Source organism: Pelobates fuscus, chromosome 12 (assembly GCF_036172605.1).
Source record: "Pelobates fuscus isolate aPelFus1 chromosome 12, aPelFus1.pri, whole genome shotgun sequence".
Taxonomy (NCBI): domain Eukaryota; kingdom Metazoa; phylum Chordata; class Amphibia; order Anura; family Pelobatidae; genus Pelobates; species Pelobates fuscus.
In genome coordinates, this window is record NC_086328.1 from 91,234,135 (window position 1) to 91,260,679 (window position 26,545).

The window sequence follows — 26,545 nt, forward strand, 5'->3', positions numbered from 1 at the left end:
TTTTTTTTAAATGGTTTGAAATTTACTTATATTCATTATAACCAAAAAACAAAATTAGCCCAGCTGAATGTCTCCTATTAATTAAAGGAGATCTCATGAACTTCTTAATAATGAGTAACCATTGGATGCCTCTTTTTACCTTAACATAATAAACAAGTACAGGGTAAATAAAATATGTGTGTGTTTTACTGACTTTTAAAAGGTCATGCCATTTTATTCTCACAATATGTACCTTATTTATTTTAACCTTTACCCCCAAGAAAGAACCAGGTCGTGGGTACTAATGATACTTATCACACTGGGAGGTCTCTATCAAACTGTATTTGGTATACAGGTCTTGAGCCCTGAAGCTTCCAGTGGAGTTGCCACAACACCTTAGTCATGTCTTCAAAATAATATGCCTGGGAGTGTATGGTGCAGTGGTAATAGCCAGCTAAGCTTCGCTCATTTTAATCCATTGCAAGAAACGTGTTTTCCTGTGAAATTTGAGTCCAAGGCTCATGTGAACATCCTATTCATTAAAAATAAAAAATATCCCCTTGATCTATCAGTTTAATACTGCACCACACCAGCATTTGGCAATGGTTCATATCCTCTAGTCCTATATTAACAAAACCTTCTGCCCAAACCACATAGAGTGGATTTTATAAGGTTTGGTAGAAGAAGAATAGGAGAAATAATAATTGATTATCTGTAACATTAGCGGCTGAGAAACAAATAAATGGTATCTCCTGGCACAACGGACTGTAGTGGTTATTGTGCTTGTAGTGTTTTATTTAATAACCGTGTGAGTGCACTTTGCTAATGTAATGTAAACCTGTTTAATTGAACCATAAGGGATAATTTTTCATTGCACTAAAAATCCAATCTAGAATTATCCTTTGCCATTTTTGGAATGACCCATGCCAGTTGTGTCCTCCTTAAACAATATGTGACAGTTTATTTGTTAATTTTGTACTTTTTAGATTTTTTAGATGTCTTTTGAGTAGGTGAGGAGTGACTGGATTGTCTGAAATGATTCAGCCTTGTTAATATAGCGTAACATCGTAGAATTTAGATGTTGCCGTTCAGAAGAGAAAATTCTGCTTTAGAATAATGGGTGGGTAGCAGTGCATCACCTATGATGTAACTCCTTCTTAAGTGGTTTCCGAGTATGCTTCAAGTCATTTTAAACTGTTTTCATGTCAACTTACCTTCACTGACGTGAGGATGACAGACTAGTATTATGTGTTAAGAGCTTTAAGCCTATCTTTCCCACTGCAGAATGACTGAGGAATTATGAGGTTTCATTCCTGCTACATGATCACTGTCTGATTAAAATTAAGAGTTATTACAGTGTAAGGTGACATTACAGTGGCCATTACAGAGAGTCTATTGTCAGTGTAGAGTTCACATTTTCCATTTTTATGTAGGTGGAATCATCTGTTGCTGTTGGCACCCCAGATTATATTTCCCCAGAAATTCTCCAGGCCATGGAGGATGGCAAGGGAAGATATGGAACGGAATGTGACTGGTGGTCCCTCGGAGTCTCAATGTATGAACTTCTCTTTGGGGAGACTCCTTTCTATGCGGAGTCTCTTGTAGAGACTTATGGAAAGATTATGAACCATGAGGTGAGTGTAAAATTGCTTCTATCTAAACAATCCTTCTGAAACCTATCGTGCATTTCATGGCCCTTATTTTTGTTACATCCATGTATTAATATATTCCTTAGCTATATTTTCACAGAAGAGAAACCGTATATTCTACAGTGCAGTTTATGGCATTGTGGCCATATTGGTCTTATTGATTTTATATAATTTCAACTTGTTTTACCAAATGACGGACACACAAACACATTTTATAATTTAAACTTTATTTAATTTTACCTGAATTCTAATCTAATCTGTCATTCTGTCTCTTCATATGTCTTCCTGTTGTCTTGTGTTGTCACAGGAACACTTGCAGTTCCCGTCTGATATCACTGACGTGTCTGATCACGCAAAAGATCTGATCCGGCGCCTCATCTGCAGGCAAGAGGAGCGTCTGGGAAGAGATGGAGTCAATGATTTTAAGAAGCACCCCTTTTTTACTGGGGTCGACTGGGATAACATTAGAAGAGCTATTCCCCCTTACATTCCTGAGGTGGACAGCCCTTCAGACACCTCGAATTTTGACGTGGATGACGAATCTCTGAAAAATTCGGTTGGTGACCTTTTTTCAATTTGTTCTTGCAGAGTACAGCTTTTTAATTTCTCCTTCTCCAGCAAATCCTAAAAACAAAAAAAATATTATTATTTGGAATACATAAATATGAACAATCGGGGGGAAAAGATAACCGAACACTTTACTTGAAATATTAAACCGAATGAAGACGATTTTCTTAGGCTACACACTGTCAACTGTAGTTTTGTTGCTTTAAAACATTGATGCTTTGCTTCAATATTTATGACTGGAGTTGCGTGAAATTCTTCACATTATGTGGGACAGATCATGGGCTATATAATTTAATTTGAGGGCATCGATTTCATAATTCATCCTTTTGCTATGATTAGCAGTCACGTAATCAGTAAACATGTGGGTTACCTACATGGCCAAGCAAACATGTCTGTCTATTTTTCCTCACTACATACAGCAGTTTCACGCTTGTTTTGTTTAGTCTCTCCAGGATGCTGTGTTGCTGTTTTAGTATTTTTAATTTTTTTTTTATGCTTTTAATTTTCTTGATCTTGCTGTAATCATTCTGGGAAATTCTACACCAGGGGTAGGCAACCCTTTAGCAGCACTGTGCCAAAATAGGATTGTGATGTCCAGTAGTGTGCCTGTCCTATTTTTTTTTAAATTGAGGCGTGTATGTTGCTGTATTCTCCTTGTGTTATTTATACTGCAGTTGCTTTGTGTCGTCGTATTTGTGCGTATATGAACTATTCTATTGAATATGTTCATTAGTAGTTTGTGGTATCGTGTATGACACCTATGAATGGGGGCTGCTTGTGGAATTGTGTGTGTGTATGGATAAATCACATTGTGTGTTTGGTGGTGTGTATATGTGGGGGACTGTTTGGGGTATTGCATGTAAGAGACTGCATGTGGGTTTGTGTGCATGTATATGGATTGTTAGTGGTGTTACTTCTGTGCGGATTGTGCGTTTGTGTGTGGGCTGTTCGTATTATTTGTATGAGGGGAGGCTTATTCTGCATTTCTGTGTATATCTAGCAGTGTGGATGGCTTCCCTGGGGTCCAGTGGGGACCAGGCTGACCAGGTACAGGTCAAGGACAGGAGCTGCAACAGCAGCTGCGGGCTGTTGTACTCCAGTGTGGATTCCCATTCACAAGTGCTGGAATGAAGTGATCTGAGATCACTTACTCTATGCATAAATGGAGGATTGTCCTTCACCACCTTTTCATATTAGCAGATATCTGAAGTTTCACTGGGACTCCTGATAGGCCAGAGCAAGCATTGAGTGCCGTGCATGGCACATGTGCCATAGGTTGCCTACCCCCGTTCTACACCATTGATATTTAGTTAGGCATATTGCCACATTCTGTCACTCAATGTATTTAGTTTAATTCTTCAGTGTTTAAGCTTTTCCGGTGTTGTCCTCTCCAATGTTACTGCGTAACCTCTTCTCATACTATGTCATCAACTCTATCATATTGTCACTTGTTTAGGTTCATTTTAGAATTTTATTTTAAATTAATTTCTTACATGTTGGAAGTATGCTCGTTGTAGTCAAAATCATTGCTTGGTTTACTGTGCTCATTTTACTAGTGTAAAATCAATGTTGCATAAACTGACCTGAGAGGTATGAACTAGCTAGTGCGCTACACTTATTACATTAAGAGTATTTTATAGGTTTACATGGAAAACTCGGTATCTGAATCAAAATGGGATTTCTTCGATGACTACCTCAAAACTGGTTCTCTGATTCCTAACGTGTCATTTTTTTTTTCTTTTCCCCAGGGAACATTACCACCCAATAGTCTCAATGGATTTGCAGCACACTTTTTGCCATTTGTAGGATTTACATTTACATCTGATTGGTATGTTTTTATTGCCAAGTTTAAAATCCTGCTTCCAAATCTCTAGACAACCATTGGAATCATATTCAAAGATAATGTTAACTTAATTTTATAAAATGTATGTTTGTTATTATTGTCAATCTTTGCAGTAAAGTACAATTTTGATAATTATCAGCATGTCAACAGCTACTGATGAGCCATTAATAAATTATCATAATATAATCATTCTAATTCTTACCGACAACACTTCTTCCATTATTGATTTTTGTGAGCATTTCACAATCAAGATTAAAGAAACTATCCAATGTGAAAAGTGCATATGTTTTGTTATGCACTATATGTAATTTTTTTTAGAATATATTTACCCCCACCTCCCCCTGTTTTTATTAAACAAAACAAAAAAGAAAAATATTTGGTACATGCACAGCAATCCGTGCAATCTGACAATAAAATATTTCTAATAGAGAAGAACTTAAACCCAATGCTTCTGTGCAATTGTATAGACTTCGGTTTTAAGCTATAGATCAAAGCAAGTGAGTCAGGACACCCTCCCGGCTGTCTCATTGATTGCCAAAAAGTGTTGACTAGGGTTATTTCTAAAAGCGCTGCTCTCTCTTGGAATTGGAACTTTTACGATGTAGACCTATAGGGACACACAATTAATATCTAAAGCACTTCAGATAGCTGGAGTTCTTCAGGTATATGAAATGTTACATTACATGATTGCAATCCTACTAGAGACACGGTCACTTTTCTGGAATTGATCTACTGAATAAACCCACTGAAAATTACATAACTTGTGCCAGGGCAAACTTGGCAAATGAAGAGAAACAATAAATTGCGTTCTCTATATTTTCTACCTGATAGTCAACATACAATTTATAACAATGAAATACTGTGATCCTGGGAGGTGTTCAGTTTCAGGATTCAGGGATGTAGCTTTCAAAATGTAATTTTCGTTTTCACACAAATAAAAATAAAATAATAATAATAATAAAAATTCTCGGTGTAGATGGAGAATCCATGCTCTAAATCCACTTATCCCAAATTTTATATCTAAGAGGATTGATACAAAATATAGAAGAAATGCCTCTTTCCATTTTCCATTGAATTTTTTTTTTGACATTCTTTATTTGTTGCATTTTTCAAATCGAGGCAGGATACAAAAAAGAGAGGTAAGGGGGGGGGGGGGGGGGGAGTGAATTATCAGACATCAAGTTACAATTGGAGACAAATACAATAGCAGAATGTTAAACCGAGCAACAGGTCGGAGTTGTAAACAGTGCTTTACATGTGACCCATGTGCCGTCACCTCTATATGCATCTACAAGAGTGGGTATTAATCGGAGGCTTGGGGGGTGGCCCATGAGTGCCATGTGTACTATAAGTGTCAACAAGAGGTCTCTTGAAAAGATAGGTGTGGGGGGTCAAGCCCGTCCCCGTACGGTGTAAGACGTCCAGGGGTACCATAGAAGGGCACATTTGTCCGAGCGCTCCTGCTGGGAGGCGGTTAACCTTTCCATATTGTGGATTTACTCCACCTTATCCACCCACTGTTGGTAGTACTGTCTGGCTTTTCCAGGTCTTTGGGATGAGGCTTTTTGCAGCGGAGAGCAGGTGTATTGTGAGGGATTTTTTGTATTGTTGTGTGGGTGTGGATGTGTGGTGAAGGAGCATCGGCAGTGGTTGCAATGGGAGGTCTGAGTCCGTGATTTCCTTGATCTTAGTGTGTATCAAGCGCCAGTATGGAACTATGCGGAGGTTGGTGCCCAGGTCAGAGTTACATCTCCAGCATTCTCCAGAAGCTGTGTCGTGCATCTGGGGTCCTATACCATTGCGTGAGTAGTTTATAGCGCATCTCTTGGTATTTGGAGCTAATGGACCATTTGTGAGTTATGAGAGATTTTATCCCACTCCTGGCTAGTCAAGTGCGTACCCGTCTCTTGTTCCCATTTTTCCGTGAACCCCAGTGGGCGTTCATTACCCAGCGACTGTTGACTTGTGTAGAGGTAGGATACCGCGTGATCTAAGTGTTTTCTGTCCGTGCATAGTCGTTCGAAGTCAGTCAATTGTCTGTGTATGTGGTCTTTACCTTGAAGGTTCATGTAGTAAGTTTTCACCTGGTGGTAGTGGAATATGTCAAGTGGGGTCCGTCGTTGTGAAGTCGGGTAGCGGTTTGAGGGCCCTATCAACAGTCCATTGGTGCAAGTAAATCCAGTCCGTCTGGTGAAAGTTCCGAAGGGCCACGGGGGGGGAGGTCCCCCGCTAGGTTTGGGTTATACGTGATCGAAGTGAGCGGATTAGGTGAAGTGTTGAGTCGGTGTGTAAAGTGCAGTTTGCACCAGACCCTGAGGGTGGCGTCGATGAGCGGGTTTTGGGTTCCGTGTAGGTGAGCGAGCCAAGCCAAAGTCTGGATGGAACTGTGCCCTGCGCCTGCTGGACCTCCATGGACACCCACCTTTTAGTGCTTGGGCGTGCGTGCCAGTTCACCATCCTTTGTAGATGTGCGGCCTGGTAGTATTGCTGCACGGAGGGCAGCCCCACTCCCCCCGCCGCCTTCGGTCGTTCCAGTGTGGCTCTGCTTATGCGGGACGAGTTGCAGGTCCATACAAAGCTACGGATATCTCGTGTCAGGTTGCGGTTCCATACAAAGCTACGGATATCTCGTGTCAGGTTGCGGAAAAAATGAGTGTGGGATCGCGACGGGTAGTGTCGCGAATAGGTACAGCAATCTGGGGAGGACATTCATCTTTATCGCTTGAATGCGGCCAAACCAGGTTAGTTATTGCAGTGACCAGCGGAGGAGATCTTTTTGGATGCTCGCGAGGAGGGGGGGGAAATTCAATTGATAAAGTTGCGTGAGATCCCGTGGTAACCATGTGCCCAGGTTCCATTGAAATGTTATGGCCTCTTTAATTTGTGACCAAGTGTCTGTTGTTGTCTTTTTCCAATTTCTGGCTATTGATTGTTTAAATGCCATCAAAGCATGAATCAAAAGCCATTTCTTTTCTCTTGGAAATTGGAGTAGTTTCAGATGTAACCAAATAGGTTCAGGAGCCCATGCAAAAGTAGTACCCAGTAGTTTATTCATCTCTGGTAAAATTTCATCCCAAGCTTTCTTAATCGGTGTACAGTACCACCACGGGTGCATCTCATCCGCCCCCTCTGAGCTACACCTCCAACACTTCTGAGTATCAGGGGGAGAGAAGTTAGCCAATTTAGCCGGGGTTTGGTACCACCTATTAATCAGTTTAAAGTGTTCCTCCATTATGTTAAAGCAGTGAGACAAAGAATATACAGATTGTAGGGCTGCATACCACTCTTTTGTGTCAATCCTAAAAAGCAAGTCCTTTTCCCAATGACCCTTCGCGATGGGAAAAACAGGACTTTTTTTATTAATCTAATAATGCCTACACATTTGGATAAAAAACTTTGTGTTTATCATTTTTAATTATCTCATTTATTTTAATGACAGAGACAGGACAATTCAGACAATTCAAACAGTAGTTGGAATTAATTTTAAAAAATGTATTCTAATAAAGGTAAAATTCTGTGCTGCAGAAAGCCCACATTCATTTTGCATATCTGAGAAGGACATTCTTTTTAAAGTCTTAAACAAATCGGATATTGTTTTAATGCCCCGTCGTCTCCACTCCCTTAAATTCAAATTATCAATCCAATTAGATAAATGCGTTAGTGGTAGCAGAGGGAGAATTTTTCCTCTTAGATTTACTTGTTTTTTTTTTTAAATGATTTCAAAAAGTAATTAGAGGTTTTAATATTATGTTATCAGTCTGTCCTGTCTTGTTTTTTTTTTTTTGTATACATTGTGTCTTGTTGGCCAGAACAGGTTGATGATGACATTAAATGGTTCAATATAATTAGATTATATTTTATACAGACTTTGGGTGGTTTTGTCCTGTTTGATTGTAGTGATTGAATGCATTAGAAGAGCAGCTTGGAGGTATAGAAAAATGTTTGGAATGCCTATTTGCACCTTGTTTGTTTTAGATATTCTGGGTTTCTTGTTGAGCCATGTATAATTTCTAAAGCTTTTGTTTATATGATTCAGCCAGAATAACGGTATAGGCATCTGGATCATCCTTTGTAAATAGACCATCTTAGAAAAATATAAGCTTTTATAGAGTTGACTCTGCCCACCATGACCATTCCAAATTTCCCTTGCTAATTAGCCTTCATTAAATTTGAGGGGTTGAATACAATATTTATACCCAGATATTTAAACCCCCTCTTTTCCCATTTAAACGCATAGTGTTCATTCAGAAAAATAATCTTTTTCTTGTAGATACATAGGTAACACAACTATATTGTTTTATTTTCATTACTGCTGGTACTGAAGAGATGGATAGTAGGGTACCATCTGCATACTGGCTGATCTTAAGTTCTTTATTGTTTATCTTAAAGCCCTTTATTTTAGAATTCAACAAATTTCATGGGCTAATGGTTCAGCTGCTGAAATATAAAGGAGTGGAGAGAGTGGACAACCTTGGCTGGTACCGATTGAGATATCAAACTAGTCAGACCGGACTCCACCCCTGCATTATTTTACTCAATGGGAAGAATATAGGGCCATAACGGCTGAAAGAATCTGTCCTGTGAAGCCAAAGATCTCTAGTGTTGCTTTCATAAAGTCCCAGCTGTCTCTATCAAAGGCTTTCTCCCCGTCGAGAGCCATAGTGAGGAATGAAGTTTTACTAGCATGAATTTTCATGTGTGTTCATTATTTTTCTAATGTGATTAGAAGAAGTTCTCCCCGGAACAAAGCCCACTTGATCCTCTGCTAGTAAAGTGGAGATTACATTTTTTATTCTTTTAAAAAAGACCAAAGCGTAGATTTCATGTCTGTATTCAACAGAGCTATTGGACTGTAACTAGATATTTCTTATGCGTTTTTATTATATTTAAGTATAGGGACAATATTGGCTTCTGGCATCTCTTTTGGCATCTCACCTGAAAGCATAAGTACATTTAAGCAGTCAGCCAATCTTTGAAGCAGTAGATTTTTATAGATTTTATAAAACAAATCAACAAAGCCATCCGGCCCGAGGGCCTTTTTTCTTTTCATTGAGTTAATAACCTCTGCAACTTCCTGAGGAGTGATACTTTCATTAAATTGGTGTAGCTGATGTATGTTTAAACAAGGAAGATCTTTATCAGATAAATATTTTATTATGGAATCTTGGGTGGACCTTACTGGTATATTATATAACTTTTAAATGCGCTTCCTATTTTCCATGGATCTAGCAGAAGCTCTTGATCTTGTCTTATTTTGTTTATTATTTTGGAATGCTTTAACTTTATTAGTAAGTAATTTGACTGCTTTATTCCCCCTGTAATAAAATGTGGTTTTCATGAGCTCCATATTTCCATTTACTTTAGATATTAGAAATTTCATTAATTTTGTTTTCAAGAGATTTTATTTGGTTAGAAAGAACTCTGGAGGGAGAAGACATATTCAATTTATTACATATTTATTTTTGTAAAGTGCTACGGAATTTGATGGCGCTATATAAATATCATAATAATAATATGATCATCCAATTCGATATATAAATCTGATAAAGATTTTGATTTATTTAACTTAACATGCGCTCCTAGGCTAAAAATGTGGCCTCTAATGATGCTTTTAAAAGCGCACCACTTCATTGTAGGGGAGAGTTCAGCATCGTTATTATTCGACCAATAAAGATCAATTGCCTTTGCGATGTGATCTGTTATCTTTAGATTAAAATAATTTATTGTCTAATTTCCACTCTGGGCGGTGTCTGGGAATTGGGTCTTCAGTTGTAATTTTACCATATTATGGTCTGACCAGGGAATCAAAAAAATTATTAGAAGATTTTACTCCAGCAAATTGCGGTTAATCAGAATTATGTCAAATCTGGAATACGAACAATGGGTTTTACTAAGGCAGTGAAGTTGATGTCGGAGGGATGATAAATCCTCCAACAATCATATAGTTATGCTATGAAGAATATTACTAAATGTACTTGTTTAATTAAAAACGTTCTTTGAGAGTTTTTTGTCTTTCTCTAACCTTTTATCAATTTAACAGTCAAGTACACAATTAAAGTCTTGCAGCACCATAACTAAGCCTTGTTTAAATGTATCTAATTTAAAGAATTTTATATATATATATATATATATATATTTAGAATTTAAGAGAAGTTATGATATTAACTATTCTATATATCTTCTCCTCTATCTGGCAAATCGTTATAATCCATCTAGCCGTTTTGTCCGTCCATTGATGTTTAATGTGTACATTCATCCTAGATGAGAATATGGCTTCACTTCTTTTCATTTTCTATTTCAAGGATGAAAGAATGGAGAGAGGAAAATCTTTAAACTTAATTTTTTTTTCATCCGCTTTTTGCCAATGGGTCTCCTGAATACATACACTATGTGCATTTTCTTTTTTCTTTTTTTTTTTTTATACGTTTAGCTAAAATTCTCCTTTTTTGTGGGGAGTTTAGCCCTTGAGCATTAATCGATACAATGTTTAGCATTATGGGTTAACAGATTTAAGATATGTTTCCACCCGATAACAGCCAGAAAATTTTTCTATTCCTGCAATGCAGGCTTGTGGGGCTTATTGCCCTTGAGCACCTTCTATTTAATGCTCCAATAGGGGATCCCAACCCAGTTGTTATCCAGATTAGCTCATGTGGGTTGTAATTCACATATTAAAAAAACAATCACGCAAAAGACAAAAACATATATAGAAAACAACCCTGTAAGGAAGTCTGGAAGGATCTCCAATGATCTTCCCCACCTCATTGGGCCTTCCAACATGATCATATCTTATGATCTATTGTGATGCCCTGTTACCTCTAAAGGATAGTTATAATAAGTCATCTAAGAAAGCTCGGTATATAGAGAGGGAAAAAAATAAAAATAAAACATTAATATTGTATTGTCCACTGTGAGTATCATATAAAAATTGTCAGTCTTCAAATTGACCGCTTTAAATGTGTATAGTTAACATTAATATTATCTGTGCATTTTATAGACCATTATATTCATTAGGTTTTCAAATATTTTTAAATATTGGAATAACCAAACCATGTTACAGATTCTGTAACATGTTACAGATTCTGTAACATGTTACAGAAAAATAAGCATTGTGACTACAGAATAACCTACAAATTGTTTACACAATAAATGCACACATAGACTACACCAAAAAGTCCTATTTGGACAAGCTTAAAGAAACAACCACACATCAGTGTCAATTTGGAAAACATCAAGTTAAATGGAAACTATAGCGCCGCCCTCCCGCCCCCCCCTTTCTGTCACTTTCCTTTTTCCAGCTCCGATTTTCCTCAGTGCTGGTCCAGGCTTGCATTAGTCCTCCTTCCCCCCCCCTCCCCCTCCCCCATCCCCCCAACAATGGAAAGCATTTGTATAATGCTTTTCTATGTGGTTTTACATGAATCTTGATGTCCTCGTGCATAGCATGAGGACGTCCAGCATCAGTTAGGTGACCAAAAGTCGCCTAAATACCCTGAAGTTTCTCTAGTGGCTATTTGATAGACCGCCACTAGAGGAGGAGTTAACCCACAAATGTAATTATTGCAGTTTATTAAAAACAACTATAATTACGTTTGTTGGGTTAAGGGACTTGGGACAGTGCACTCGACCATTTCAATGAGCTGAAGTGGTCTGGGTGCTTTAATGATACATATGTCACTTGTTGTGATTATACCTGCCTTTTTGACTCCTTTTATAATGCAGTTATGATCATTGCAAGCTGGATAGGTTTTGTTAGTTGCTGACCCAGTCATTTAATTGATAAAGACATTTTGAATTAAGTTGAAAACTGTCTCCAACTCACCCAGTTTTAACAGCTTTATTTTGGTATAAAATCTGACATTTCCTGGCTAAATTCATGAAGTGTGACTGTCCCAGAATGTAAAGCGTAACTTAGACTAAATTTTCCACATTTAGGCTAAAATAGCCCAACTTAAAGCATAGCTAATCTGCAGAACTTTTACGTTCCATTTTATCATAAAAAATCACTTTGACTTAATTTTAATTCCCAGTAATTTGCACTTTAGTAAATAAGCCTGTTTGTTAACAATCTTTGCAGTCTTTCCATTGAACATGATTTTGTTTTATAATCTGTCTCTAGTTCGCTGTCTGATAGAGGTTCTCTGCTCAGTTTTGTCAATAACGGGATGGAACACAAGCTTGGACAAGCCAAAGAGCAGCTACAAGGTAGTCTCCCGTGTGATTTGGGTAAAAACGTATATGGATGTAAAATGTGTTGTATGTTGCTATATTTCTGTATACTAAATTAGTTCACTTTTTATTGGTCTCAAAGTTTCCCTGCAGAAATCTTTGCTTTCAAACTCTGAAACCCCAACAAAAGACTTTGAGATTCGGAGCCTGAAGACTGAAATGGAAGTTTTGCAGAAGAAACTGGCAGGTTAGTACTGTAATTGGCATGCGGTATCTAGTTGTTCATATTGTTAATATTCATACAGAATGGAAATATTTAGCTCAGGAAGTGATCTGCTTAAGTCACATTTGTTGCATTTTGTTCTTAATACAGTTGACTTATTCTTTTTTTTTTTTTTTTTTTTTTTTATAAGCACCGGATGCTGATGCCAATCATTGATTATGGGGATGTAGTGTATGCACCTGCACCGCAATCCCACATTAATAAACTCAATACATTGTATAACTCGTTCTGCCGATTTGCGCTACAATGTAATTACAGGCCAACCATTGTGACATGCTAAAAGAACTAAACTGGCTGTTGCTGGAATCCAGACGCACCCTTCATCTTTCCAGCCTTGTGTTTAAGAGCTTTTCTGAGAAGCTCCCAACCTACTTAAGCAAAATGCTCTCCCCAGCTGTTCCCACCTCCTATAATCTCCAATGCAGTACCAGCACGTTAGTCTACCTCAATGCAAACAGAAAGGAGCTCGATCCTCCTTCTCCTACATAGCACCACAGTTATGGAACGACCTCCCGCACACTTTAAAATCTTCCCCAAGCCTCAAGTCCTTTAGGAGATCCCTCTCCACATATCTCAAAATAGAATGCACCTGTCATGGTTGATTATATATTTCCTACCTGTTCTATGTTAAATTTTGTACATATTGTGCATTAATATTGTTTTTGTATTTTATTGTACCCTATTGTATCAATGCAATGTTTTGTGGACCTAGGACATACTTGAAAACGAGAGAAATCTCAGTGTATCCTTCCTGGTCAAATATTTTATTAATAAATTTATATTTTTCTAACTAGAAGGGTCTGTTAATGAAACTCCGAATTATTATAGAATTGAACGCCCACAAAGAAGAAATTTAGATTAAATAGTCGATTTTAGAAAAAAACAACAACTTGGCAATAGTTATAGTTAAAACCAAAGGGAAAAAAGCAAAGAAAAAAAGTTACCTGCACTCTCTCCTTAATCCCTATGTATATTTAAGCAAATTGAGGTTATTTAGTTACTCCAATGGCCACTGGAGGGAATGCCCGCCTGCCAACGTCAAGGCAGACACCCCCTAGACGGGTCCCACTCTGACCCTTCTTCTTGCTTCCTTGTGCTTCTGGCAATAATATCTGAGACAGAAAGGGGTGTTTTTTATATACACCCCTATATACTTATTAACCCTTAATAGGGAACACATGGGATGGACGGCAGCATTGTAACCTAGCTGTGTGATACAAAAAGTGATTGTTAGCCTGAATGTTGCAATTCAGTTTTCACTTTACTTCAATTTACTTGTTAGGGAATAAACCGAATAGTCATACAAAGCTCGATTTGTTTGACCATTCATCCATTAGTATTTTATGTTACTTAGTCTATTACTCTTACTACATCCCAAATAGCGATGTTAAAGAATTTATTGCAATATTTCTTTAACACTCAAATAATCTTAACGAACCATGCTTATATTGTTTTCATAAATACAAATATCTCTGTATGTGGCAAACTTGCGAAGGACAGTACATATGAAAAACAAAAATGTAATTATGAAGGGGCAAAAAAAGGTATACTTACTCCCCATTAAACTTGCTCAGATTGGGCAGTATCCACATGTACAGCATATCAGCCAATTCTGTGTTCCCTTTAGTTCTTGGTTAAAGCACAGGGAATATCCACTAAGCCAATTGACCCAAGCAAAAAAAAAAAAAAAAATACTGATGAAGTCTCTTAAAAATCAGCAAAGGTTTTTTTTTTGTGTGTATTAATATTTTATAGTTTCTGTTTAATTTGGTAATTCTGTTTGCTCATCTGATGTCAGAACAGTTCACCTGCAAATAAGCAGTTATTATAAAAAGGTCTGTATTTTACAATATAGATAGATCTCTGTATTTTTATTTTAATATCTCTATACCGTTCGTGGTTGTGTCAATTATTCATAATCCCTGTAATGGCATCAACTGAAAAAACAACCAATTAATACAACCATGAGTTCTATATGAATATAAATAGGTAATGTTTAAATTATTCCCAATATCTGATACATACAATGTATCCTACATTTTACGTTTTGGAAAACAGTCTGGATATGAATCTGTTTTTACTGAGCTGATCTAATTGATCTCATTATGGCTTTTACTTGTTTTTACTAAACCTTGAATATGATTTTGGGTTAATTAGATATGTTGCCATGTATAATGTGTCTGCACAGTACAGGGTAACCCCCATGATGTAATAATTAAGACACATAATTTTTGAGTGCCAAATACTATATGTAGATATTAAATTAGTTTTTCTCTGTTTGTCCTCAAAGAGAGAGAGACAGATCAGGAATCTGCATCCGGTGCTCAGATCCAATCCCTGGAGAAACAGATCGGCTCACTTAAACAAGAAAGAGATGCATGCACGAAGGTATGAAAGCATACTTATGTTGTACCGTACTTACATTATATGGCCAATAAATACCTAATATCTTGGTAGTAACCTGTGTGTAATGCAAAATGTATTTTGGATTTGTGCTGCCCTAGGCATGACGAAACTCTGGAACGCCCTAATCTAAATTTGCCACACCTCTCTCTCTGTTTAAGATCGACACACACTTTGACTGTCAGACACGCCCTTACACACCCACTCAGAGACAGGCACACACTCTGATACATGTACATATACATACACTGACCTACACAGGCGCACACGCTCCCTCGCTGACACGGGCGCACACGCTCCCTCGCTGACACGGGCGCACACGCTCCCTCGCTGACACGGGCGCACACGCTCCCTCGCTGACACGGGCGCACACGCTCCCTCGCTGACACGGGCGCACACGCTCCCTCGCTGACACGGGCGCACACGCTCCCTCGCTGACACGGGCGCACACGCTCCCTCGCTGACACGGGCGCACACGCTCCCTCGCTGACACGGGCGCACACGCTCCCTCGCTGACACGGGCGCACACGCTCCCTCGCTGACACGGGCGCACACGCTCCCTCGCTGACACGGGCGCACACGCTCCCTCGCTGACACGGGCGCACACGCTCCCTCGCTGACACGGGCGCACACGCTCCCTCGCTGACACGGGCGCACACGCTCCCTCGCTGACACGGGCGCACACGCTCCCTCGCTGACACGGGCGCACACGCTCCCTCGCTGACACGGGCGCACACGCTCCCTCGCTGACACGGGCGCACACGCTCCCTCGCTGACACGGGCGCACACGCTCCCTCGCTGACACGGGCGCACACGCTCCCTCGCTGACACGGGCGCACACGCTCCCTCGCTGACACATCTATTCTTTCGCTCACAAATAGTTTTTTTTTAAAAATATTTTTATTTAAATACCTTTTGGTCTAGCTCATGTGCTGCTGGGTGGGTGATCAATCAATCAATGGAGGCAGCGAGGGAGATGTAATCTTCCTGCTCAGCTCCCTTGGGCACCACTTAGTGATGCCGGGAGCCTGTCATATTTCGGCTCTGGCATCAACACTGGGCGCGCGAGGGAGCTGAGCAGGAAGGGCTCAGAGGACAATGCTTCCCCGCTGCTTACCCACAATATGAGCAGCTGCACGCCTCTGGGGGCCCTAAGGTGGCCAACCAGCCAGCTCTTGGGCCCACTATGAAAGAGGCTAAAAAGGCATCTGCCAGGGCGCTTGTGGCATGTCATTTTGTTTGCCACCACCCTGAAAGTGCCACCCAAGACAAATGCCATGTTAGATTTACTGTAAATACAGCACTGGTGTAATGTATTAGTTGTATCGGGATAACCTGTAATGATGTACCTATAATATGCACAGTACAAGCTATCGGAGTTCCATGCTTGTTTAGAGTTCTAAAACCTCTGGTAGTTTGCAGTTACTAGGTCACTGACTTATACCCCAAATGTACATACATTTTACATTAAAGTTCTCTGTATAAAACTTAGTTTATTGAAAGGCTCCAGATACATCCGTTTACTGCTTTTTTTTTTTTCCCCCACCACCAGCTTGATTTATCATCTGTTTTATTTACTAATTGACATATAATACTTTTACCTAAATTTACATAATAGTATTGCTCTTTATGCTGGTACAGAAATGTGAGGTATTTGATTAAGAGTGGAGTGAGTGCAATACATTTGACATTGAATACATGTATGTTTCTCATCAGAAGAAGGCCTCGAGTTAATTAGAGCCAATAACGTTTTCTATGCAGCTTATAGGGAGCTAACAAATATCTGTTGAAATTTTGAAACTGAAGCCTATATTGATATTGAAAATATTGGGTTTTGATGATTCAATTCCCTGCATAGGACATATAATGCCAGACAAATTGACTCAATTCAACACCTAAATAGTTGATAAGAGTGTGTTTTTTTTTTTTTTTTTTTATATGCTATTTTCTTGCTGAAAGTAGTAGCAGCCTGGAGGCAAATGAAAACGAAAAATGAAACTTGCCAGTCGGAGCACTCTGATTTACAAGCCAACCAGTCCGATTGATCTGACGTAGATTTTCTTATGAGGACTTTATTCCCGCCATGCAAGTTCATCTTACCATGGGCTGTGTACGATCCATACAGCATGGCAGGAAAGGAGTAGGAACGGATGGGTACACTATGCGCCCCCACCTCCAGCCTGGTTATATATATATATATATATATATATATATATATATATATATATATATATATATATATATATATATATATATATATATACACTCACACAAAAAGTTTCTTGGCACTCACCCTTTCGTGTATATATAGTTCAATATAGCCTGGGTGCAATCCCACGTTGAAAATATATAAACAAGAATAAAGAGATGCACTCCAAGGACTTAGTGAATGGGAAAAAAGGGGTAGTTTATTCCAATAGGTATAGCATCAAAAATAGCTGACGTTTCGACCCATTATATATGTGTGTGTGTGTATATATATATATATTCCATCAAACAAGTAGAAAAAATTGACGTTTCGGTCCGCACAGGGACATTCCTCAGGATCAAGTGATACAAAAATAACATCAAATTACCTCAAATATATAGCGAAATGCATTATAATTAAGTGACTTACCCCAGGTGCAGTGTATAATCTCCGGCGTTCACCGCTGAACTGCGCGCCCCACTGAGTGCCCTCACGCAGACCCGCGGTCCATGCGTGATGATGTAGCAAACATGTAGTTGCCGCGGCAACGTTTGTACACATCGCCATGGAATCCGCTGTGGATCAAAAGCGGAAGTGAGAAACTAATACACAATAACCCAATAGCGTGAATAAAAAGGTGATTTAAAGAGAAGTGAATAGAAGAACATATAATTTAAAACCAAGACTTTGATTTAACAAGCTAGAACAGGCTAATTAGTAACATAGATCATCTAACCCCTGTTGCAGTGTCATTTATTATAGGAAAAAAAAACTTGCTTCTATAGGGATGAAACTAATGCATAATTTATAATGGACTCTAACAGTCCTATCTCACTGTGCTTGGAATTACTCCTTTGCACTTTAACTTTTAAACTCACAACACTGAGTCTTCTACATACAATAGTTAATAACCCTTATTTACTAAGCTTGAAGAAATTTAAACAATCCTTTCAAATGCTTCCTCAATATTTAATAAGGTGGTCAAATCTAATTACTATGACACCTGCTAAAGAATCATGAACATAACCCTAGTATTGCATAGAACTGTACTAGCCTGACAATCATCCATATAAACATCCTAATAGGTATAAGTGCGGTTAACTATAACCCAAAAATTATGTTTATCATTAACTTCAACCATAACCATATTAGGTCAATAGTTGTTACATATATATATCCACTTATGCCAATTAATTAATGCAAAATACAAAATTGTATTCCTAGCCTGTAGTGACTCCCTTTGCTCACGCGTCTCTTCCCCCCCCCCCCCCCCCCCCGCAGCTTACAAAGGGTTAATAACACTTGCCTAAACCCAGCGTCACTATCTCTCGGCGACCTAATGTGACTTAAGTGTCTGGTAGACAGCCACTAGAGGTGGAGTTGACCCTGCAATGGAATATTGCAGTTTCTCAACAACTGCAATAATTAACCATTAACTAAAAAAGAAGAGAAAAAGAAAGTATCCCTTAGACAGGGACTTTACAGTGTGTCCAGACCATACCTCAAAAGGGGGTAACCCTTATAATGTGCTACAGAAAGAAGATAAAGTGATCCTTGGACACAAAGTCCAGGATACCCTAATGAGATATAGGACTGAGTAACCTGTTATTTTGAAATATATAAATGTATTAAAGGACCACTATAGTGCCAGGAAAACATACTCGTTTTCCTGGCACTAAAGTGCCCTGAGGGTGCCCCCACCCTCAGGGTCCCCCTCCCGCCCGGCTCTGGAAAGGGGAAAAGGGGTAAAACTTACCTTTTTCCAGCGCTGGGCGGGGAGCTCTCTGCCTCCGATGCTTTCCTATGGACGCTAGCTTGCTCTCACTGTGATTTTCACAGTGAGAATCACGCAAACGCCTCTAGCGGCTGTCAATGAGACAGCTACTAGAGGATTTGGGGGAAGGCTTAACCCATTTATAAACATAGCAGTTTCTCTGAAACTGCTATGTTTATAAAAAAAAAAAATGGGTTAACCCTAGCTGGACCTGGCACCCAGACCACTTCATTAAGCTGAAGTGGTCTGGGTGCCTAGAGTGGTCCTTTAATCATAAACAAGAACAAAAAAATAATAAACAAAAATAAACACACTCCAATAGGTAAAGAGGAGATATAGGAAGCTCAGGGACAGGGATAGGCAACCTTCGGCTCTGCAGATGTTTTGGACTACACCTCCCATGATGCTTTGCCAGCATTATGTGTGTAAGAGCATTATGGGGGATGTAGTCCACAACATCTGGAGAGCTGAAGGTTGCCTATCCCTGCTCAGGGAGCTAAGGGGGGAGCCTGTACAGAGAGTAATAGGAGGTATCTATAGTACATAGCAGTATGAGTGCCCAAAAAATAAAAAAAGAGAGACTAAATGTGCCTCTCAAAAAAACGGGCAGTAGCTATTACAAAGTCTGATAAAGATACCCTCCAGCCCCAGTATGGCTACACTTAAGGATTATAACTAGAGCAGTTAATACTCTATGCTACATAGTAACACACGCTGGCTAGTACTGTCAGATTTATCCTAAGTGTATAAGAGCCATCTAATAAAAGCAGGCTAACACTCTCCGTAAACTACGCTCCAAACAGGCTTCAATTCCTCTTACCCTAAATACACACCCCAACCAGTGTCAAAATAAAAAGTGCTGTGATAATAAAATCATAATTCGCCTAACGCGTTTTGGCGCTAAAACAAGTGCCTTTCTCAAAGGCTATCAACGAGAGAATACACTCGAGCTCGTGTTAAATATGTTCAGCGGCATTGGTGAGCCAATCGGAGGAGAGTATGGGCGGCGTTACATTTTCACGTCTGTATATCCAATTGGTCCCACCCTTCCGTCAGTCATATAGACTTGCTCCAATCAAAAGAGGGGGAGGATATTGTGGGGCCAAGGTGATATACTGCACCTTGATAGAAAAATAGCATTATAATTCCAGCAACAGTGTACAAAAAAGTTCCTATTTTAAAGTTGTGTCACAAAGAATTTTATTTAGATTTAAAGCGATATGATGCTTTTGATATGGCTCAAGTTAACAGCTGATTGGCTCAATGGCTGCATATTGCATATATAATTCATGCTGCTATTATTCTCTCTGTAGTTCATGATTATGACAATTTTAATTATAATATATACAATAAATGTACTTGATAACAAACTAATATATATATACATAAGAAGGACTGTTATGATGCAATAAAAGGGGTGAAGGTAAAACCTTCATTAAGGCCATTTGGGAATAGGGTGTCTAATTTCTGAATCCAAAAACATTTTCTTCTTTTTAGGATCAGATCCATATCACCTCCTCTTTTCCCCAAATTGACCTTTTCAACCCCAGCAAACTTAAAGCATCTAGGTGTGTCACTGTGATGGCTTTTTTTCACTTAGGATAAATCTGACAGTACCAGCCAGCGTGTATTACTATGTAGCATAGAGTATTAGCTGCTCTAGTTAGAATCCTTATGTGTAGCCATACTGGGGCTGGTGGAGAGTATCTTTATCAGACTTTGTAATAGCTACTGCCCGTTTTTTTGAGAGGCACATTTAGTCTCTCTCTCTCTTTTTATTTTTTGGGCACTCATACTGCTATGTACTATATATACCTCCTATTACTCTCTGTACAGGCTCCCCCCTTAGCTCCCTGAGCTTCCTATATCTCCTCTTTACCTATTGGAGTGTGTTTGTTTATTTTTGTTGTTTTTTTGTTCTTGTTTATGATTAATAAATGTATATATTTAAAAAAAACGGGTTACTCAGTCCTATATCTCATTAGTGTATCCTGGACTTTGTGTCCAAGAATCACTTTATCTTCAATAATTAACCATTGCAGGGTTAAACTGACCAGGACACTGCACCCAGACCACTTCAATGAGCTGAAGTGGTCTTGGTGCCTGTAGTGTCCCTTTTAATAAAGTAAGATTACAAACCTTACAACCCGTGAGTGCTCTAGTAACTGGTACGTTTGTTTGTCTAGTATGTGTTTGTGAATGCATAATTGGATTCTATGGAATTTTCAGATTTTTTGCATCTTATATTAAAAAGAAAAAAAGTTTTTAGAGCGGTATGAAGTTCAGCTTCTCACAAATGTCTAATTTTTACCTATTTACTCAACAGGAGTTATCTGATTTGCGAGAAAGGCTGAAGCAGCAAAGTGAGGAGCTCAGGGTAGCAGTGGAAAAGCAGAGAAAGGCAAAAGATGAGCTACATGGCGTGGAGGAAAAATGTGAGGGGCTGAGTGCACAGACTGGACGTTTAACTCGTAGGTTAAAAGACAAAGAAGAGGAAGTAGAGGCATCAGCAGAGAGAGTGAGAATGTTGCGGAGAGACCTACATAAAGCAGAAGCCAGCCGACGGGAGGTAAAAAAAAAAAAAAAAAAAGTACCTGTATTTTTAGAATTTACGAAACTTCTTTCTCTATACAGTATCTGTCATAAAAAGCACTCAATCACGCCTCCTCACTCTTCACTCTCCTGTCCCTTTTTTCTTCTCCCTCCTCTAATCTCCAAGCTTCCTTCTCCCCTCACTTTTTCTTTCCTATGGCTCTTTTCCCCCTTTCCTTATTCTTGGGGTCCATATAGCCTGTCTTTACATTTATTTTTACAGATTAGTCACCAGTGTGTGAGATGTAGAGAGAACATTACTACTTTACTCTGTACTAAATGATTTTAGTAATGTAGGGCATTTTCTTATAGCAACCTGATTGAAGGAGGTTTTGTGACTTAATTATTGTCATTCGCACCAATGATTGAAAGAGTTTAGTTATTAGCCCTGTCAGTCCAGTCATGCCAAAGTGAGAATTAGTCATTTAAGGTGATAAGTAACTGCACTGGAAAAAATATCTCTGTGAGCTATGTTTCCAGTTTGGCTACTTTTGACCTTAACTTTAACATTTACTTTGAAATCACTTGATTTCATCATTTTAGTAAAGTCTTAACTCTAAAGTCCTTAACTCTATCTTCACACAAATTTTTCAGTTCATTTTGTGCAAGAGACTTCAGTGAAAACAAACTGTTATTGTGTTGTCTTTTATTCAATCAATGCATTGACATTTCATTATTTGTGACTTAAAAGAACAAATGCAGTTTGACCTATGGCGGTATTTTTCTTTCTCCTTAATTCCTAAACTGAGTAAACACACCAGCATTTTTTGGGTGGGACTTCAGGGACTGAATTCCCAGATCTTTACATTTAGTGGAGAGGGCAAGAGGATATTGGTATTTTCTTTTGTGTGTGGGGTTTATTTTAATGTTTTTTTTGGGGTTTTTTTTTTTATTCAAAGTAGCCTGATGATATTAAGAAATGGTAGTATAGTGCTCTGCATGGCTACTAAGGGGACAAGGTGGGACTCCCCCATTTAATTGTCAGGATTTCTATGGGAAAGAACATTGCTGCACACCATTCTCTTATTTTGGGATTTTTGACACGGTTACATTAAATACATGGCATTGCAACATGTGCTTGTGCGTGTACTTGAAGATAAATCAAAATCGTTGGTGAAAAGCCTCATGATTTCAAAGCAGAGTGTACTAATACCTCTCTTAAGAAAGTTGCTTTCAAACGTTGTATCCTATTTGAGGACTCTGAAGATTGAATGCCAGTTGGGTTTGTGTAAGTCACGCTATTGGTAGTTAAGCTTGATACTGCAGATGTTTTGGAACTAGGGTGACTGGACATCGTAGAGCATGTTGAAAAAACATATTTGTTGTCAGGTTTAGCTACTGTCAGCTGTAGGGCAATCATTACAGAATCGGTAAACGTTAATTTTTTTAAACTCAGGTAAAAGATCGGTTTTGGACAATTGGATGAATGCCACAGGTCAGATATGTTGTGCTAGATCTGTAAACACAAAGTAGTGTGGTACGAGAATCATATTTGCATTGAATTTATGAATTACCCTATGTTCCCTCTGTAAACACAATTAATTTATTTTAATTTACTGGATTGCCATGAAGTGGTTTTGGTTATCATTTTTGCTCATTTAAAACTCTGGCAGTCTTTGTGTGGCTTCCATAAGTTTGTAAATATGTAGATCTAAATGTAAAGCACATACATGTCATGAATAGGTTCTTCAGTAGAAGTGCCAATGTATAGCGGTCTCTGGAAATTATATAATCTATTTTGTTCTACCTTCTTTTAAGGCTGAATCCCAAGTGGAGGATCTGATCATAGAGCTGGAGAGACAGAAAAAGTTGAGAGAAAGGAGTGAGGTCTTGGCTTCCCAGGCTGCAGAAGATCTGGATATACTAAAGGTAAAATTATTTGTGCTACCCTACTGCTCTTGTAGTGATATACCAGTGTGTTTGTCTTGATATTAGGTTTATATCCAACGTAATGTGACCTTTCCAACCTCTCACCTTTTAGACACAGCAGGTTCTAGCCTCGCCTGTTGTTAGAGGTTCGATTCACACTTCTGAGATGAACGAGTTGAGGTTAGGATTTGAAAGACGGATCCAGCAATTGGAAGCAGAACTTTCACAGTTGAGAGACGATTTGGCACGTCGAGAGGCAGAGCATGCCAGTGAGACAAAATTACTTCGTAGGGAGCTCGGTGAGAAAGAGACTAAGCTTATATCTCTAAGACATGAGATGGAAGGAATGCAGGACAGCCTCGGGAGGACTAGAAATGACAGGTAGACTTACATACTTAAATTTATGACTCGTTTTCGTAACTCATTGACTTTTTATTTTTAATCAATGCTATTGTTGCATCTACTGTATATGTAGGGGATTATAAAGATGTGGTTGTGACCCTTATGAGGGGACTGTGTGTTAGAAGAGTCTGTTCTGGGTCCGTGCGGTTCGTAAATGTTTTTATTTTATTTTTTTCCTTTTTTTTTTTTTTTTTTTACCCTGTTACAAGATTCTAGACACTGATACATGAATTTTCTTTGCCAGTGATCATCTTATCACACCATTACATAAGGTTTGCAGCCGGAGAGTGAGAGTTGGTATCGACCTGGGGCTAATAATTATATATGGCATTTTGGTCACACCCTGGGCTTTTCCTGGTTTCTCTTTTCTGTAGCTCTATTAATTTTCATTCTTTCTTTTTTTTTTGCTTTCTTTTTCTGATGTAGTGCTCGAGCGCAGGAGGAGGAACTTGAGAACATGCGAAAGACTAGTGAAAGAGAGAAATATCTGCTCAAAGAGGAGATCAAGAAATTGAAGGCAGTTCTGGAGAAGGTGAGATATGTCGGTTTGGCACTTGGTAATGATGACTGTTCTGCTTGTGTCACCTTCAGCATGAAATATAGTGTCTATAGAATAAATAAAGTTGTGACAAGTAGAGTATCAAATTGCAGTGCATTTAAAATCATGCCATTATTTGTAATTTAGCAATAAGAGGCTCTGTGTCCATTCAGTGACCATATTGGTGTGTGTGTTTTTTTTATTTATTTTTTTGTGTGAAGTTTTTCAAAGTAATGGTGTTTATTGGTACATTAATTTTTATTTGATGCTTCAAAGTCACTGATCATGTGTTAATTGTTTAAAATACAAAGCACAACCTAACAAATAGAACTACAGATCTAAAACACACACTTCTGCAATCTGCAGAAAATGAATGGCTTTTTGGTAGTTTACATTTTGCATACGGGTGAATGGAAATAAGAGTTGTGTGATATATGCACTAAATGTTACTTGTTCTTTGCTTGTTTTACTTCAAACCCATAACTCTCCTTGACTCTTTCAGATGCATTCAGAATCAGACAAGACAGCCATGGAAGATGTTCAGTTGCTGGAGGAGAAGAGGGAGTCTCTGGCTAATTGGGAGGCTCAAATAACAGATATCCTACAATGGTGAACATTTCAGTTTAAGGGTTTTTTATTTTATTTTTATTTTTACATCAATGTCTAATGCTGTCATGTCCTAAAGAAAGGGACCATTTCTGCTTTAAGTAAAGTACTTCTGCAGATAAAATAGATGTGTGGGCATGCTATTTTTGTGTTTCTTTACTCTTGGATCACACTAACCACTCTAAATTGACTGGAGTTTATAGAACATCTCATATAATTTTTGTACATATAAAAACAATATACTAGTTGGTGTTTATGTTGAAGGAAATTCAAGGTTGTATAAGGAAAATCTGTTTACTCAGTGTAAAGCATGCAGGTCCTGGACTCTGTTAATCAGTTCCTCTTTCTATTTGTAGGGTGAATGATGAGAAACAGTCTCGAATTTATCTCCAGGCTTTGTCTGTTAAGATGACAGAAGAGCTGGAATCTTTGAAGTCTTCTGGGAGCCAAACACCTTCCAGCAAGTCTGGGGTAAGCCATCTAATAAACAACATATATACTTTTATTTTTTTATTCTTTTAGTCTGAGATCTAAGTTTAGATGCATGTACTATTTTATTTATTTTGTTTTTGTTTTGTAGTCTCTGCATTAGAAAACATGTTCAAGAGAGTTTGGTGGTCTTTTCTAGAGTGATGTGCATACTCATGACTTGACTACTGTACAACAGTGGTTTCCAACCTAGTCCACAAGGCACAACACCAGTCCAAGTTGTGTATAGATACTGAATCCTGGAGAGTTTTATTTTTTTCCTTGAGGACTGAGTTGTGAACCACTCTTTTACAGGATTTTCAACTAATTTGAACTAGAAGGAAAATCCATATTGGTTAACTATTGAAAGCAAAACACTTGACTTTTTGTGTGTTTGTGTTAGGAACAGCAATGGGGTGTGTTGTTGTGCTCCTTTTAATGGCCATTTCCTAGTATAACACTATTTAGTATTGGGCATGTCACAAATAATTTTTAGTTCGTATGTGTACTTCATCTTCTTTCAGGACAGCCAGTGGAAGGCCCGCAGGCTGCAGAAGCTCGAGGCATCAGCCAGATTGGAACTGCAGTCTGCTTTGGAGGCAGAGATACGTGCCAAACAGAGCATTCAAGAAGAGCTAAATCGGCTCAAATCTGACAGTGTTGACACAGAACGGTGTGTATGACAACATAACTTCCTAATGTATGATTGTCCCAAAAACAGTAGAAACAGGGCCACTGCACCCAGGCCTCTTCATTGAGATGAAGTGGTCTGGGTAACTTTTTGATTTCCTCTAATCATATAGGCACAAAATACACAACAATTAGTTCATTAAGAAATTCTGTATCCGTGAATTATGTTAAACTGGATCAGAATACAAGTGGCAGTTCATTTTGCAATATGTTTCTCTTTTGCCCCGTTCTCTCTTTCAGTCACTCGCTCACTCACATTCTCTCTCTCTCTCTCTCTCTCTCTCTCTCTCTCAATATTCTGATACAAACAGAAAGTTGCAGGATGCTGAAGAGGATAACCGGAAAGTACGAGCCGAGTTGGAGAAAGTCCGTGAGGAGGCAAAGTCAAAAATGACTACAGGTAAACCACAATTCCTCCTCTTGTCTTCAAATGTTCTCATATACAATATTGACATTTGTCCTACTATATCTCCTACTGCATGATGATGGTTTAATGCTTTAATTTAAAATGGTTTATCATTCTGT

At 38.6% G+C, this 26,545-nt stretch overlaps 1 protein-coding gene across 2 annotated transcripts in view; it reads left to right on the top strand.

Moving 5' to 3' along the window:
* The window catches only part of CDC42BPG (CDC42 binding protein kinase gamma), a 115,397-nt gene that overhangs the window by 61,472 nt on the left and 27,380 nt on the right, over positions 1 to 26,545 (top strand). For both annotated transcript variants that reach the window (XM_063438262.1, XM_063438263.1), the window contains exons 7-20: positions 1,413 to 1,613; positions 1,936 to 2,184; positions 3,944 to 4,023; positions 12,158 to 12,243; positions 12,350 to 12,454; positions 14,781 to 14,878; positions 21,182 to 21,424; positions 23,206 to 23,316; positions 23,429 to 23,697; positions 24,145 to 24,250; positions 24,759 to 24,865; positions 25,219 to 25,333; positions 25,855 to 26,003; positions 26,332 to 26,420. In XM_063438262.1, the coding sequence (XP_063294332.1) occupies positions 1,413 to 1,613; positions 1,936 to 2,184; positions 3,944 to 4,023; positions 12,158 to 12,243; positions 12,350 to 12,454; positions 14,781 to 14,878; positions 21,182 to 21,424; positions 23,206 to 23,316; positions 23,429 to 23,697; positions 24,145 to 24,250; positions 24,759 to 24,865; positions 25,219 to 25,333; positions 25,855 to 26,003; positions 26,332 to 26,420 (2,008 nt within the window). The remainder of the gene's footprint in view (positions 1 to 1,412; positions 1,614 to 1,935; positions 2,185 to 3,943; positions 4,024 to 12,157; positions 12,244 to 12,349; positions 12,455 to 14,780; positions 14,879 to 21,181; positions 21,425 to 23,205; positions 23,317 to 23,428; positions 23,698 to 24,144; positions 24,251 to 24,758; positions 24,866 to 25,218; positions 25,334 to 25,854; positions 26,004 to 26,331; positions 26,421 to 26,545) is intronic.